The sequence below is a fragment of the Clinocottus analis genome, unplaced genomic scaffold, assembly GCF_023055335.1.
Source record: "Clinocottus analis isolate CAN_PGR_092001 unplaced genomic scaffold, fCliAna1.0.p SCAF_7, whole genome shotgun sequence".
NCBI lineage: Eukaryota > Metazoa > Chordata > Actinopteri > Perciformes > Cottidae > Clinocottus > Clinocottus analis.
The window spans coordinates 20,071,609-20,086,758 of NW_027176229.1; the positions used below are offsets into that span (position 1 = coordinate 20,071,609).

General features: G+C 44.7%; 2 protein-coding genes across 5 annotated transcripts; one reads left to right on the forward strand and one right to left on the reverse strand.

Annotated features, from left to right (window-relative positions):
• Positions 1-2,810: 2,810 nt before the first annotated feature.
• Positions 2,811-10,419, reverse strand: selenop (selenoprotein P). 2 transcript variants are annotated; one of them, XM_068604857.1, is made up of 6 exons: positions 10,314-10,418; positions 6,974-7,093; positions 6,379-6,604; positions 5,765-5,977; positions 5,548-5,665; positions 2,811-4,512 (listed from the first exon to the last, which is right to left on the reverse strand). In XM_068604857.1, exons 3-6 carry the CDS (start codon positions 6,579-6,581, stop codon positions 3,859-3,861), a joined length of 1,188 nt encoding a protein of 395 aa, XP_068460958.1. In that variant the 5' UTR covers positions 6,582-6,604; positions 6,974-7,093; positions 10,314-10,418; the 3' UTR covers positions 2,811-3,858. The 2 variants fall into 2 exon arrangements, with proteins under 2 accessions (XP_068460958.1, XP_068460959.1); XM_068604858.1 differs by having other exon boundaries at positions 3,883-4,512; positions 10,314-10,419.
• znf131 (zinc finger protein 131) lies at positions 9,521-14,626 on the forward strand. Of its 3 annotated transcripts, none has more exons than XM_068604853.1 (9): positions 9,521-9,646; positions 10,877-11,018; positions 11,139-11,240; positions 11,353-11,497; positions 11,663-11,771; positions 11,908-12,096; positions 12,244-12,619; positions 13,107-13,237; positions 13,990-14,626. In XM_068604853.1, exons 2-9 carry the CDS (start codon positions 10,892-10,894, stop codon positions 14,491-14,493), a joined length of 1,683 nt encoding a protein of 560 aa, XP_068460954.1. In that variant the 5' UTR covers positions 9,521-9,646; positions 10,877-10,891; the 3' UTR covers positions 14,494-14,626. The 3 variants fall into 3 exon arrangements, with proteins under 3 accessions (XP_068460954.1, XP_068460957.1, XP_068460956.1); XM_068604856.1 differs by having other exon boundaries at positions 9,526-9,626; XM_068604855.1 differs by lacking the exon at positions 9,521-9,646 and adding an exon at positions 9,765-9,877.
• Positions 14,627-15,150: the final 524 nt, after the last annotated feature.

Below are 15,150 nucleotides of genomic sequence, written 5' to 3' on the forward strand. Positions count from 1 at the left end.
TCCGTAAACCACTTTTATTCTTCATATCATGGAACTATAGTTATGGATTCATGTTTGCCATGAGTCCTAGTTTAAAGACAGATTTCCTCACGTGCTCTACCTTCATTTTTAGACCAGGAGCACATTTCAAAATCTCTTTTCCAAAAGAGCTCCTGCTCAGGACGACAGCATGAAAGATTCACAGGAGCACACGCGCACAAAAGCAGGACCAGCATACTTAAAACAATACAGCGTAAAAGAAGAATAGGAAAACGTACATCAAGTTGGCAGCGTATTTCAATACCAGGACAAGCAGTTAGAAGTTAAGACGCTTGTATGTGTGCATGCTTACACAATAATAAGGTTCAATTGTGACAGAAATCATGTGGAACCAATAATTACATGTTACATTACATTTAGCTGACACTTTTATCCTGACACTTTTGCTCTATACGCCATAGACACAGCAACGGGGAGCAATTAGGGGTTAAGTGTCTTGCTCAAGGACGCAACGAAATGGATTAGTGGAGCCGGGGATCGAACCAGCGACCCTCTCATTGAAAGACGGGCATGCTAACCACATGGACTAGCCATAGTCGCCCGCTATGTTGTGTCCAGATGACAATTAATTGCACAACGAATCCTGTTTTGAGAAGAGAAATTGTGAGATTTTGCTCTGATGGATGTTTCTTTCTGCAGTTTATTCTTCGGTTCACCCGTCAGTAGTCCTCAAGTGTTAAATAGGGGACTATGGTGAGCATTAAATTGGATAATTTTGGACCTAATCTAATGTTAGTGTTGCAAAACAAAAGGTAAATGAGAGCAATTACATCTCACTAAATGATCCAGATCCTTCCACTTATTGCGATTTAGACTAGAAATTCTGTCGTGGATTCAATTTGAACTGCGGCTCGTGGAACAAAAGACCCTCTTAAGTCACTGCCAACTGTGTCATCGGACGCACACGAGCGGCACACAACACAGAGAAAGTCATTGAAAAAAAAAAGATGTCCATCCAGAAGACGCGGTCCCAGAGTTCGGATGCAAATCGGAGTTGTGTGTCTGAAAAGAATTGTGTGCATCTGTGGCGGTTTCGCCGGACAGCGCGTGCTTGTTTGTGAGCAACACAAAAGGCACTTTGTGTGCGTGTGTGTGTGTGTGTGTGAACGAGTTCACAAGTGTGTGTGATTCTCCCTTTCTCGCTGGCGGAGTAAGTGGAGAGGGGAAACGGCTGCAGAAGCAGTCGTGCGACGGGGGGAAAGCATATTGGACAATTAAGTCGGTGGCTGTGTGTTGCACCGCTCTGTGTGGGGCTGATTGAATCAGAGAGACAGCCACTCACAGCTCTCCGTCTCAGGACATTGCAGGTAATTACCCATAAGTCACTGTTCCCCTGTATTGGATCTTCAGCCCAATTACGCCCACACAGGCCCTCATTCATTACCTCCGGTTGCCTGTTGACCTTTTCAGACACACGGACGAGGCAATTGAGCAGAGGGCGCTGCACCCGAAGTCTTGAAGACATGTTTCGTGGATTGTAACGCTGACGTAGACGAATTATTACAGAAAAATGAGCAAAAGTTCAACAATGTATACAATTACAGTCACTCTGTATACACATTAACGAACCAAATATCTTTTAGAGAGAATAAAAACGGCTTCCTACAGGCCGTTGGCGGCCTTTTCCAAAGAGAAATAGCAGGTGTGTCATTCATTTCTAATGTGTGTATGCAAAAATGTCACAAACCAGTTGACGAGTGTGACTAAATATGTCAAAATAAATTTAAAAAAAACCCACAAAAAACCCACATCTGACCTTACAGGACAGTTGTTTTTTGAAATTGTAGATTATTTTGGATTGAGGCCAGTAAAAGGACAAGCTTCTCCAGTCAGCTGTTGTCGTGTAGACCTTCACCGCCATCTGCTGATATCTGGCGGAAAGGTTGACATAAATAGCGCAAACAATATCTGACGTGTGTTGTTAGTGAAAACAGTTGCATCTGCCGAGCTGCATTCAGGGAACATAAAGTCTTAAGATCTGACTACTGGTCTTAAAAGCCATGCTGGAGACTCTTATGAATCTTCTCGTGTATTATGGGTAATATGACCCCTCTGCTCTGTGGAAGTCACATGCGTCCTAACTTCTCCGGCACGTGCAGGATAGTTAACAGACACGGCCAAGAGTCACCCCACGCCCCCCGACCCCGACCCACCACCACCACCCAGACCCAGCCATTCTTCTCACACGGCACATTTGAAAGGCAGTGTATGCTTGAGTTCATCTTTTGTGTTGCAGCTTCCAGAGAAGTCCCAGGTGGATTGTGTTTCACCGTGAAACTTTACCAGCTGATTACCTGCAATCGAGACGATCACTCGTTTTCAGGATTGTTTTTTTTAACATGCAAATGGTGCTTTATCTTATTTAATATGTGCTGCTTTGCATACATTTCTGGACACTGGATTATTGCTGGTTGAAAATACTTGTTTCACATTGTTGACATATTTACAGGTTTGTTGGAGGGAATGCTGTCACTTTGTATCAAACCATAAATAAGATTTTAATGTCAAAAAAAAGCATTTTCACAATGTTTTTAGGAATAGAGATTTCTATAAATCATCATCTAATGCTATCTTTTGGGTGATTTAGAAGGATTACGCTGTTGATAACCAAAATAGATAGATTATATAGACAAAATCAACACCTCAATGAATATTTTGGTTGTTTTCTTCCCACTAGTCTGAAAGACAATGAGGCAAAAATAACCCCAAATCTCAAAAGTGACGATTGCTGAGTCGCCGTTAACAAGAACACAAACTCACAAACTCAAAAAGTGACTCAACCATCTTTATTCAACTCTCCGTTCCCACGTTTGACAGCCTGAACACAATACAGTTCTCTGTGCGAGCATCAGGTTTTCAGGGTGACGTTCAATCTTCCCGCTGAAACCGTCATTGAGCACAGAGCGTATTCCAACATTCGCTTCGCTCTCCTTTTCCCTCGGCCCTCTTCAAAACAAAAGTCTTCTTTTTTTCTTGTTTTTTCTTTAAAAGGAATGCGAAGCACTCTGCATTTGAAATGTACACGTTTGTGGACAAAGACACGCCTGATATATGAAGAAAAAAATGGAAGTTATATGTGCTCAGGAGCAATGCTCAATGGTGTGCGCTACAGACACACACTCAGTGGTCTGAACTTTTAAACGTTGTGAGGACTTTCCCCACAGTAACGGGACAGTGCTTTTAAGATTTCCCAAACAAAAAAAAAAAGTGTCATTGACTGCAACCTTCTTCGTTAAATTCCCACAATCTGATTGAATTTGTATTTCTTTTTTTTGCAGATTCTCTACGTTTCCGTGTGCAATTTCCCCACATAATCTCCAATACTTTGAAATGTTTAACGTGTTTCCCGTGTTCCTGAACGCCCCTCTCCTCTCTCTCCTGCCTGACTTCATACAGACGCCACTAGAGCTTAGTTTCTGCGCCTGGCTTCATAAAGGATGGAGAGAGCCAAATGGAGGAGGGACGTTTTTGAACATGACAATCACATGCACTCCTGAGAAAGGACGAGGGCGACCCCCGCTGACACGCACATGGGGGACAGATGAAACACGGCATATGATCCTTGAGGCACAATCTAATTATTTGCCTATATTTGTCTCCGAATGAGTCAACAAGCTGCCAAATCTCTGCCGTTATTAAATCTTTATCAGTGTGAGGTTGGACTCGCGTTCATCTATCCCACATGCACGCTGTCGGGTGTCGCCCCGCCCTCTCCCAGGGTAATACTAGTTGGTATAAAAGAGCGCTTGGGCCCCCGGTGTTTCTGGATGTTCTTAATACGAGGCTGGAATCAGAGTCAGCTTACAGCTGCTCTCATCCTCAGCTCACACCGGCGGGTCAGGCTCACGGCGCCGGCTGAGGCTGCTGTCAGGCAGCGGGGGGCGAGCGTCACTGTCAGGTCTCCCTGACGGCGTCCGTCAGCCCGTGTCACTGTCAGGAGGCGGGCAGCGCCTCGTCGCAGTGTCACAGACCGAGCGGCTGCTCGCTCCCCACCTCGCCGAACAGCCTGCGTCAGTGTCAGCATCAGCTGGCCTGAGGAGAGGCCTCGCCGTCAGGGCCTGCTGGCCACTGTCAGCTGTGCTTTGACTTTCACCTGGCCGTCTCTTGCGCTCAGGGCCTCGCATCGGCCCCGTGGGCCTCCTTTTGCATCTGGTGTACGTACGTCGCCTCCTGCAGCTGGCCCAATTCGAAACTGTGCTGCTTTTGAGCGACCCCGCCACCCCGCTCGTGCGCCTGCTGTCTTACGGCTTGCTGGCCGTCGCGGTCTCCGTGTTGATGGCCGTGGTGGTGCTCTTGGCCATGAGGTCGGACACCGTGATTACCTCCGTGGTGGCCGTGACCGTGGTGGCCGTGACCGTGGTGGCCGTGACCGTGGTCGTGAGCGATAGCGGCGTCATCCCCATCAGCCGGGGGAGCGTCTGCTTCGGGCCGTGCGTCTGCTTTACCCGCGCACTCCTCTGGTGTCTCAACGCTCTGTTGGGGGGAAATAAATGTCCGTGTGTGAGCTCCTTCTGCACTGAAACATAATCTGAGGACGAAGTGCTCGATTCAATTAATTTAACCTTTTCAAAACCAAGCGGCAGACTGAGCGAGTGTTGTGTAAAACTGTAAATTATAGCTTGTTTTATGAAGAAGAAAAGCCCCAAACTGCTGTATTTGGATGTATTGAACACGTTAAGTAACATACAAGTGAAATATATGGTTTGGTACAAAAAAATTCAAATGTCACAAATGGGCCCCGATGCAAATTTTGGAGACCTCGTCTGAATGTTCTCTGTACTAAACCCTCCCTAACTTTGTTTTGCTTCACTTTATCAAAGTCAATATATGCAGGGAAATGTTCACATATTACATGTTCACATATTGTGCTGTGATTTGGGAAAACCTTAGACCTCACAGCTGCATCATTTCAAAGAAATAATCATCCTGAAAGTGCTTTTGTTCTAGGCGGACCTGAAACCTTTTCATTTTTTTCTGTGTGTCATCTTACTTTAAGATAAGATAAGATAAGATAGTCCTTTATTAGTCCCTCTGTGGGGAAATTACGGTATTACAGCAGCCCTCATTCACAGATCACGTAATATAAATAAACAGTAGAAACGTAACAAGAAACACAATTTAAAAATTAAACGGTAAAACACAAAAATATGAAATATACAAATGAAATAAAATAAATAGCAAAAAAATGTGTATAAAGTGTAAAAGTATAAGTATTGCACCAAAAAGTGTTCACAGTGTTAAAGTGTTCACAGTGGTTTTACGGTCCACTGGGGGCTCAGCTTATTGTGCAGCCTGATTTACTCTTAACCAGTAACATAGGTACTGATATTTACACATGTGAACAACATTTCACATGTGCACCTTTTCATTATAACACCTGCATTATTCAAACAGCCCTAGTGGTTGCAGAGATGCACCCTTTTTAGTTTGGGTCTGCAATTTTCGAGGAAAGGGCCTAAAAATGGTTTGGTTTTCTATGTAATGTGTATTCTTATGCGTGGTCTGTACCTCGTGCGTGCAGTCCCCACATGCACGACTGCAGTAGGCCGCTCTGACCGCGCCCTCGACATGACCCGAACCGATGACGGAGTAGGGAAGAGCGATGTGGTGCGTGAGACGGCCACACCTGATGGCAACGGGACAGAAAAACTCGATGAGGAACAGAAGGGGAGGGAAAAAATGAAAGCACTTCCTTATAATTTTACTCAAACCACGGGCAACAAACCTGTCATAAACGAAAAAGTCGTCCTTCTCTCCGCCCAGCGCCTGCCAAACATCAGGCTGTTGCTCGGCCTGTTTGTAGAGGGTGATGTTCACCGACAGCCTCTGTGCCAGCATGGCGTGCAGGCGCTGTGCTTGCTCCCCCTGCTGGTTGACGACCATGTAGGCCACATCCTTCAGGCCCTGGCTCTCCAGCTTCAGGCGCAGGCCGTCCATTCTGCTCAGATGAGGTGGAGGGAGAAAGAAAAAAAAGAGTTAAAAACAACATTTGCCGAACAACAACGCTGTTATTAGGGCTTGCCAGGTTATTTTGCTTCCTTCTTTGACAGGGGGACTTTGTTGCATAACAAGGACATGTTGGAGCCTGCCACACCTCGGGGGCCAACTTGGCAAACCTTGCGGATCGGCCCCTTTTAACCGCCGCTGTCAGATATAATACCATTACTGCAACACTTGCTGACTCATTAAGTCTGTGTGAGTGTCTTGCTTTGCCACCGATTTAGGGCTCTTCCTGTCTCCAGTCACGTTTGTTCTTGAAGGACACGAGAGCCGTACGAGAGTCGAGGGCCGACGCCGGCACACACACACACACACACAGACACACACACACACACACACCTGGAAGCCTGCACCAAGCAGAACAATCAGCTGGCCTGTAAAAGGGCCACCACCGTCACCCGGCCCATCGTCCCTTTCATCGGCTCCACGTCCCCTATCCTCCAGGACGGAGGCGGCTGACAGCGAGGCCCGCCCCCATCACTCTCCGCCCCGCCCCCGTGGAGCAGGCAGAGAGTGATGAGCAGGCTGAGGCACGCCCACATCCCCGTGGGAGCACTGCCCAGATCTGAGCAGAGAGAGAGACAAAGAGAGAGAGGGAGTGGGGGGGGTGGGCGGGGGATTTAGGGAAGGGGTAATAGAGAAGAGGTTTGTACAAAAGTTCAAACAGGGTTACAACTTTAACATTCGAAAACTCTTTCTAAAACTGATTGTATAGCCATGATGGACTTGATCAGAGCAGTTTATTTGAGGTTCTGTGCAAATCTCAGCTTGTGCATACACAGTAAACACAAAGAAACAGCACATATATATAGTCGAACAAACAGTGCTGAGCGCATAACATTTAAACTTCCTGAAATGTATTCGTGCATGCAAGACAGGTGTTTACTGCATTTTTAAGGCAACTCGGTGAAATGCAAAGAACTCTGGCGCTTACCCTTTGGTTAAAACGTTTGCTTCCCTCTGCTCGGCTCTGTGTCGCTGCAGCTCCTTGAACAAAAACAAGTCTCTTCCTCCGCCGCTCCCCCCTTTTATACTCTGCCTGTTGTTTTTCTATCTGGAGGGAGGACAAAGTTCAGCCCCAGCTGTCTGCTGATGCATACACTTTTTTTCACCAAGGAAAAAAAAAAGTCTTTTAAATCCTGCATGAAAACCCCTTGTTGACAGGATTCAAACCTTATTTTTTGAAGGGAATAAGTTTCTAGCAACGGGCCTTTTCGACAAATTCCTTCAGAAGAAGGAGAAAACAGTGGCGTGTTTATTGGTCACGTGTCAGGCTTTGTCTTGCGAATCAACTTGGATGTGTTAAAATTGTGTCAAGTATATGATAGAGGTGTACACTGAGTCCCCGAGAACATGCAAAAACATTGTGCAATTCTGTTTTTCACTTTCAGCGCAGAGAGGGGAAGTGAAAAAGGACAGAGGGTGGGACTCCGGGCAGCATGTTTTTGCTGTGTCCACACAAACACAGCAAGAAAATATGCCCAGTGACATGATCTCAGGATAAAATATCCTGCAGTTTAAAACTGAAGATTAAAGTAAGAACATATGAAAAGGGATTTGTATAGAACTGAACATGGGAGATCAAGCGAGCAAATGATATATAGTTAAGGGCAAGCCCAACAACAACAAAAATAAGGAATTTAGCTCACCAAGCAATTGGGTAAACATCACATCGTGGACATTTAGAGGGGATAAAGAAACAAAAAAGCATCCTTTAAAATCCATCAATGCATTGAGACTTGTAATTCTTCTGAAAACGTTATTCCCTATGATTGAGGTGAGGGAGCAATTATTGCGTAAACAAAATGTCGAAGTCCAACCAGGCAGGTGAAAGTGTCTGTCTGCAGAGCAGATATTGGCCACGCAGTTTTGGGCGGCAAGAGAACTGGTATAAGATGAACTATAGGCCAGCAAATGTAAATGACATTGTGGTGAAAACAAAGAATAAAATGCATGTGAATGTATCCGAGACTATGGCAAGCAGTACACGAAAGGGCCTACTAACAGCAACAATAGCCCTGCAGTAAGTGTCTCTATTTGCAGCTGGTTGTTGTAACTGTGTTAGAGAAGTGTTTGTTTTTCTCCATGGTGATTTTGAGGACGTGTTTTGCAGCGTTGTTGGATTGTGTCATAGGCGTATGGCTCTGCAAGAGCAAGATTCATCGCTTAGATAAGACAAGAGCTGGGTCAAGAGTTCGCTGCAGCATTGCACACATGTAAGGGAGGTGCACAGACGTTAAAAGTTGAATCAAACCGAAGGGAAAAAAAAAACGTGGAGGCTGTGGTGCAGCAGAATGCATCAATGTTCAAAGCAAAGTTGAATATCAGTTGTCTATACGCCACTTGATGAGTTGAGCAAGATGGGGCGGGTGTGGTGTGGTGTGGTGTAGCATGAGCTGACACAGCAGAGCATGAGGACTCGCTTTCTGTGACCCCGTGTTACTCATTTACAGTGTCTGGCACTGAGACATATGTGCTCTTTATCGGTGCACACTGACCTGTGTCGGAGAAAAATAAGTCACATGTGTATTCTTAAGGAAAATATATAGCTTAGAAACTGATATGTGCCAGATGTGAAATGGATATCCCTGTCCAGTTGGGGTCAATAGTCCGAGAGGAATGAAGAGACAAGATGTTTACTTTCACATGACCTTTGCTCTTTTTAAGGTATACTGTTCCATATGTGTGTCTCTATTCCTTGATTCATCAATGACGGATGAATGTACTGCGACTCCTGTCTGTATTATAGCTCATGTGCGATTGACATGTAACCTTGTTATATTCTTTTATATCTTATCTGAATTAAATTGTTAAAAGACTAACTTGCTCAAAGTACTGTTGATTCTCACGAGGAAACTCTTCATTTCAACCACAATCTGTAAATTGTAGGTTGTAACACGTGTAACACAATTGTGTCGAGTAGTTTCCCTTTTTTTAAATAATTTTGGAACATTAATAATACCTATACGGTGCTTTTTTGGTCATGCTTTGCAACTTCCTGTGTAAGCTACTTTCCCCTCCTGTTTTTTTAGATTGAATTTGTTTTACTGTGACTGTATATTTAATTTGTATACTATACCATTTCTGTGTATATTTATTTAACTATGTACTATGATTTGTTTGGATTACTTCTGCCTTATCTTATCTCTACAGACAGGTGAGTTATGAATAGTGAGATGTGTTTGTGTGTATATTTACATATTTCCTGCTGATGATAAGTGAATGGCCTGCAAAAGCTGCAGTGTTATGACATCTGACCTGGTCTATAGCTTGCTTTATATGTGGTTATGTTGGCCTTGCTACTATTACATGAATAGATTATGGGATGTGAATTTAATCCCAATACGATTTTATCCGTTTTTATAGTTATATTCTTGCTTTTTCATTAATCAGGGGTACAGAAAACTGGATGAAGACAGTCGTCATTCACTGCTGTCACTTAGCAACGCTTCTCAGCGTCCTTGACTTCGCAAGGGTTTCTGGGAAATCGAGGCCCGAGGGCTGAACGACCGCCCTTTTTGGAGCAACGAAAGTAGAACAGCGCTACATGCGTCGAGGGAAATACAATCGTAAAGCAACTTTCTGAGGCAAGTCAACCAAACTCGAGGTATGTATGCCGGTGGTTTGGGACGTGTATTTTGACCCACAGCGATGATAATTAGGAAATATGTCTGGGAAAAGTCTATTTTAATGCGCGGTTTGATGACGTAATGTTGATTGTCAAACGCGAAATGGCGAGCGTGCTAGGAGGCCCGTTACCTTCGACACTGGAGTTGCAGCATGATTATTTTCTCAATGTTGCAGTATCACAGCGATTACATTGGTGCATTCAGTCCCGGTGAGTTCGACATAGGTTACGTGTGTCGGAGGGATGTAAAATTACTTGTTTTGTAGTTCTTTCGGGGGCCGTGTTGCATGTTGTGCTAGTTAAGCTAACGTCGAGATGAACTAACCTAGCTAGCAAAGGTGGTAACGGGAGCTAAACGAACAAACATGTGCTGTCATTCGTTGAGTTAACTTACATTCTAGTCTCCTCGCGTGCCACGCCAGGGTCCGATATCACAACTAATTTTACTTTTGTATTCCGTGTTTTTGTTTTTATTTAATTTGTGTCACTCATAACTCAGATAATTTCGCTTCCTCCAACCAGAACAGTGTAATTAGAGTCTGTCTTCGCTGTATATATGCAGGCGTGTTAATTGTGCACTAACACTACAAACTCAGTGATGCAGTAATTAAAAACAATAAAAAATAATAATCAAACGCTGACTGACCCCGTATTTTAACTGTTGATAGTAGTCACAAAGTTGTTCCCATTGATGAAGCATTTCCATAATTCTGTGACGACTCCCTCGCCGTGTATGCAATCACATGCAAAGGCAGAGGTTACACACGTACATCTCGTGTCAGGTCGCACTCACTGAGGTCACATATTTCGCTGCTGCCATGACACGCCTGCATCTGTCACCTGAACCTTTCTTTTTTTATCCAAGTGAGTCTGACCAGGGAGAGTGTCACTGTAGGGTGATGTAGATGGGACTCTATGGCCTTATGTAAGATATGAAGTCATAAACAGACGTCCCTAAAATCCTAAAATGATGAGTTAATTCGATTTTGTGTTTATCATCAAATTATATATATATATAAATATAAATTATCTACACTATTTAATTGTCAATTACCTCTTACAGTGTATCAAAACAAGGGATACAGAAGTCTAGGTCAATCTGTGTGTGTGTGTGTGTGTGTCTGTGTGTGTGTGGTTCAGTTGTCAGCTGTGTTACCTTTCTGAAAGAATATTAAGTCTCGTCTGTCAATCTTCCTCCGTTCTGTGCAGAGAAGGAGAAGGTCAATGATGGCGGCTGAGGTGGAGGTGGAGCGAGGCGATGAGTACCCGGCGCATTACAAAGTCATGATGGACAAACTTAATGAACAACGACAGTTGGATCAGTTCACAGACATCACCTTGATTGTGGATGGTAAGCCGGGATGTATTAAAGGTCATCTTTTCGATGTCTTGTAAAAAATACCAAAACAATGCTTCTCATGTCCACGTCTCCTCCCCCCCCCCCCCCTCTCTCTCTCTCTCTCTTTTGCAGGACACCAGTTCAGAGCCCATAAAGCAGTGTTGGCGGCATGCAGCCAGTTTTTTCACAAGTTCTTCCAAGATTTCACGCAGGAGCCGCTGGTGGAGATAGAAGGTAATCTGTGCCTAATCAGAATTTTAACATAAGACTCCACACTTCTCCAGCAGAGAATGTTGCAGCTGTTCCTGTCTTTGCTCATCAATGCTGCTCTGTCACCCTCTGTCAGGAGTGAGCAACACAGCCTTTAGCCAGCTGATGGAGTTCACGTACACAGCGACGCTAGTTGTTGATGGAGAAGAAGAGGCCTACGATGTCTGGAAGGCTGCCGAATATCTCCAGATGCAGGAAGCGCTCAAAGCACTCAACTTAAAGTGAGTTTCAAGCCACTCGTCACTTGCCGCTGCAGATGATCATTTTTAGAATATAAATGATATAATTTCCAAATTCAGAGGCAAACTTTTAATTATCAGCCAAAAAGGAATTTGTCTTGGTATGAACATGGTTACCTCACACAAACAGCTTGTCTTCTCTTGTAGGATTAATGAGAATCCCTCGCTGACAGCCGAGGACAAAGGTAAAGAGAGGAAGATTGCGGAGACGTCTAATGTGATTACAGAAATCCTACCTTCAGTGGAAGGAGATCAGGTCAGTACGTTCATGGTGGTCACACTCAAAGACATACTTTTTTTTTTCTTCTCTACCGCTAAAATCAATCAAACTACCCAATGTATGACGTGCACCCATTCAATTGTCGGGACTGAACGTTTTCCATTTACTCCAGGTGGAGATTGAGGTTATCGAGGAAGGGGCCGTGAAGATGGAGACCGGACTGGAGGAGGTGGTGGATGCGGCAAAGAATGCTCAGGCGGCGTCCGACGACTCTGCTTTGGCTCTTCTGGCGGACATAACCAGCAAGTATCAGCAAGGGGAACCTACGCTACAGGACTTTAAGAAGGGAGGAATAGAAGAGGTACAGTGACGTGTGTTAGCAGAGTGCTTTGTTTAAGCGGAGTGTCGAGTTCTATTGGTTTATTAATTGGCTAACTATGTGTACACAGTGAGAGTTCTCCATACGAAAGGCTTAACCCTGGCTCGCCCCGTGTTTTGCCCTTGACAGGAAGTGGTGTATCAGGAAGAAACGGTGACGGCCTCCAAGGTGCTGGAGAATGTCGAGGTCGTGGAGGTGCAGATTTCCCAAGTGGACAACATATTCCGCTGCAACAAGTGCGATCGCAGCTTCAAGCTGTACTACCACCTCAAACAGCACTTGAAAACCCACCTGGGCTCGTTGGAAAAACCACACGTGTGCAACCACTGTGGGAAAGCTTACACGCGGGAGGGCGCCTTGAAGCAGCACATCGGCACATTTCATTTCGACGCGGAAGAGCTGTCTCAGAACCAGAAACCCCAGAAGAGGGTGCATGTCTGTGAATACTGTAAAAAGCACTTTGACCACTTCGGCCACTTTAAGGAGCACTTACGGAAACATACTGGTGAGCATCGGGGGAGGAAAAACAAGAACGCTAGCTGTGTTCAGTGTAGTTTTTCATCATTCTGCATCATTGACTTGTTGCTACTCATCCTGTTTTATATATTCATTTTATTTCAGACTCATGAGTCCATATAGCAACAAACACAAAATACAACAACAATATATAAAATACAATACGAGGACACGGGTATAATCATTACAGTTACCCGTGGTTAAATACAGACAGACACATATTTACAGAAACAAGAAGAATACCTCGTGTCACTCATGAAATGTAATTATAAAAGCCTTAACTGAGCCATTTAATCAATGTCTTATAGCTGTACTATAACTGCACCACAAGTGGGCTGTATAGAAAGGAGTACAGTAGGCTCTAAAAAGAGCAGTTTTAACATCTTCTGTCCACATCGGAAATTTAAGTGCCAGCATATTAGCTAGTGCATAAAGTATTGAAATGCAGGCATGTTTTTTTATGTGTCTATCTGTAGGTGAAAAACCATACGAGTGTCCAGATTGCCACGAGCGATTTGCAAGGAACAGCACACTGAAGTGCCATATGGCAGCCTGTCAGAATGGGGCCGGAGCCAAGAAAGGACGCAAGAAACTCTACGAATGCCAGGTACAGCTGGTGCAGGATCAAGGCCATGGCGCGCTTCCCCTGCCAGTGCAGTGTCCACTGTAGAAAACACATTTCACTACGGTGACAAAGAAGCAGTTCAGATTTTATTAACAGCGACTTCACATTCTACGTTTTTGGGGGAATGGAGTTTTTTAGCATGTGTAACAAGGTTGTTATATTTCACTGGATGGAATGTATGTGGGAGATCACTCTGGTGTCGTGAGCGTTAGAGAGATCGTGGTGTGATTTAGTTTAGAAGTAGAGCTTTTGAGTTTGTTTGACCGTCCAAGTAAAAATGAATGACGGTAGTGGACAAAACCTTTTGATGGGTTGCACAGATTACCTCGTGGTTGCACGGACCGTACGGACTTGTTAATAATGTGGTTTGCCTCTGTTTCCTCCTAATGCAAGTCATTTCATATTGAATATAGGCCAATTTCACGTAGTCAACGTGATTCATTTTAGGCCAGATGTGCTTCACAGGTGAATGATGTTTTTCTGTGTAAAAAAGGTTAAGTTTCCATCACAGCTTTCCATGAAGTCAACAAAGGATTGGAGTAGAGCTGCAAGGATTCTATTAATTTATAGATCAAATAATAACTTTTTAAAAAGTTGATAAAATGTTGAAGTCACGTTTTAAGCAAAAATGTAAAATGATGGATCAATCTAGATTCTTGAAAAAAAAAGATGTTGCTTTTCTTTGGTGTTTTCTGAAGTTTTACCAGAGACCCCGTTGTTTCCTCCTCCGTCAGGTCTGCAGCAGCGTCTTCAACAGCTGGGACCAATTCAAAGACCATCTCGTGAGCCACACGGGCGACAAGCCCAACCACTGCACCATGTGTGACATGTGGTTCACCCACCCAAAAGAACTAAAGGCCCACCTGAAACACATCCACTCCATTGAGGAGAAGTCGGAGGAGGAGCTGATCATCGGCGACTCTGCCGCCATCGCGACGCAGAGCATCGACGGGGCCGAGACGGTCCTGCTGGACGACGGCATCCAGGTGGAGCACGTCACGGTGGAGCCCGTGGACGTGATGGAGGAGGCGGCGACGGTCGTGGTGGAGGACGGAGGGGTGGCGGAGATGTGCGAGGAGGATGTGGAGAGACTAAAGCAGGCCGGGGTGCAGATCCAGGTGGTGCACGTCACCACGACGGAAGCCGACGGGCAGCAGGTGGTGAACTCTCAGATGGAGGTGGAGATGGAGGGCGACGTGGTGAGCGTCGAGGAGGCGGAGCAAGCGGTTGATGTATGAGAATGCAGGAGGAGGGGCGAGGGGGCGTGTCATAAAGGACCTGCAGGACGCTCTTACAGTCCTGAGCGGCTGCTTTGTCCTGGTAACCGAGTTATTTTTATACATAAATAAACACCGCATGTGAGATACAGCATGTCGCCTCAACATGTCCTGCTGTCTGCCGTCACATCCGACGCCTCCAACTTCTCTCACACGACGTATCACTTCCCGCTACTGAGCCTGTATTTATTTTAAAGCCGTTTGCCACCATATCTCATATTTTCTAGGACTTCAGTGCTTCAATCAATTTTTATTTTATTTCTCTCTTCGTGTCCTTATTTTACATCCAATTGTATTATGTTCTTTTTAATTTGAGTCACTTGCCAAGACAATTTGACAACGAATAAAAGGTTCTTGTTGCTACATTCGTTTGGTGCTGAACTCAGTCCTGTAGTTTTGTTTAAGCTTATTTTCATGTTGACTTTCCATGTTGGTTTCCAGGAAGGAATAGGCGTCATGCATCTATCTCATGAGACAATCACCTAAAAGGAAAAATCAGCTCTGTTAAAGTTTATTATCTCGTCTACCTTCAGAATCAGTTTATTTGTTTCCCTTTCCTTCAACCTGTGCTGCGTCTGCTGGATGTTTAAATGACAACTGCACCATCACGGCACAAGG

Coding starts and splice junctions, on each gene's coding strand:
- znf131 (XM_068604853.1), top strand. CDS start 10,892: ATGATGGCGGCTGAGGTGGAGGTGGAGCGAGGCGATGAGTACCCGGCG. Junction 11,241..11,352: donor GCCGCTGGTGGAGATAGAAG/GTAATCTGTGCC, acceptor ACCCTCTGTCAG/GAGTGAGCAACACAGCCTTT. Junction 11,498..11,662: donor CTCAAAGCACTCAACTTAAA/GTGAGTTTCAAG, acceptor CTTCTCTTGTAG/GATTAATGAGAATCCCTCGC.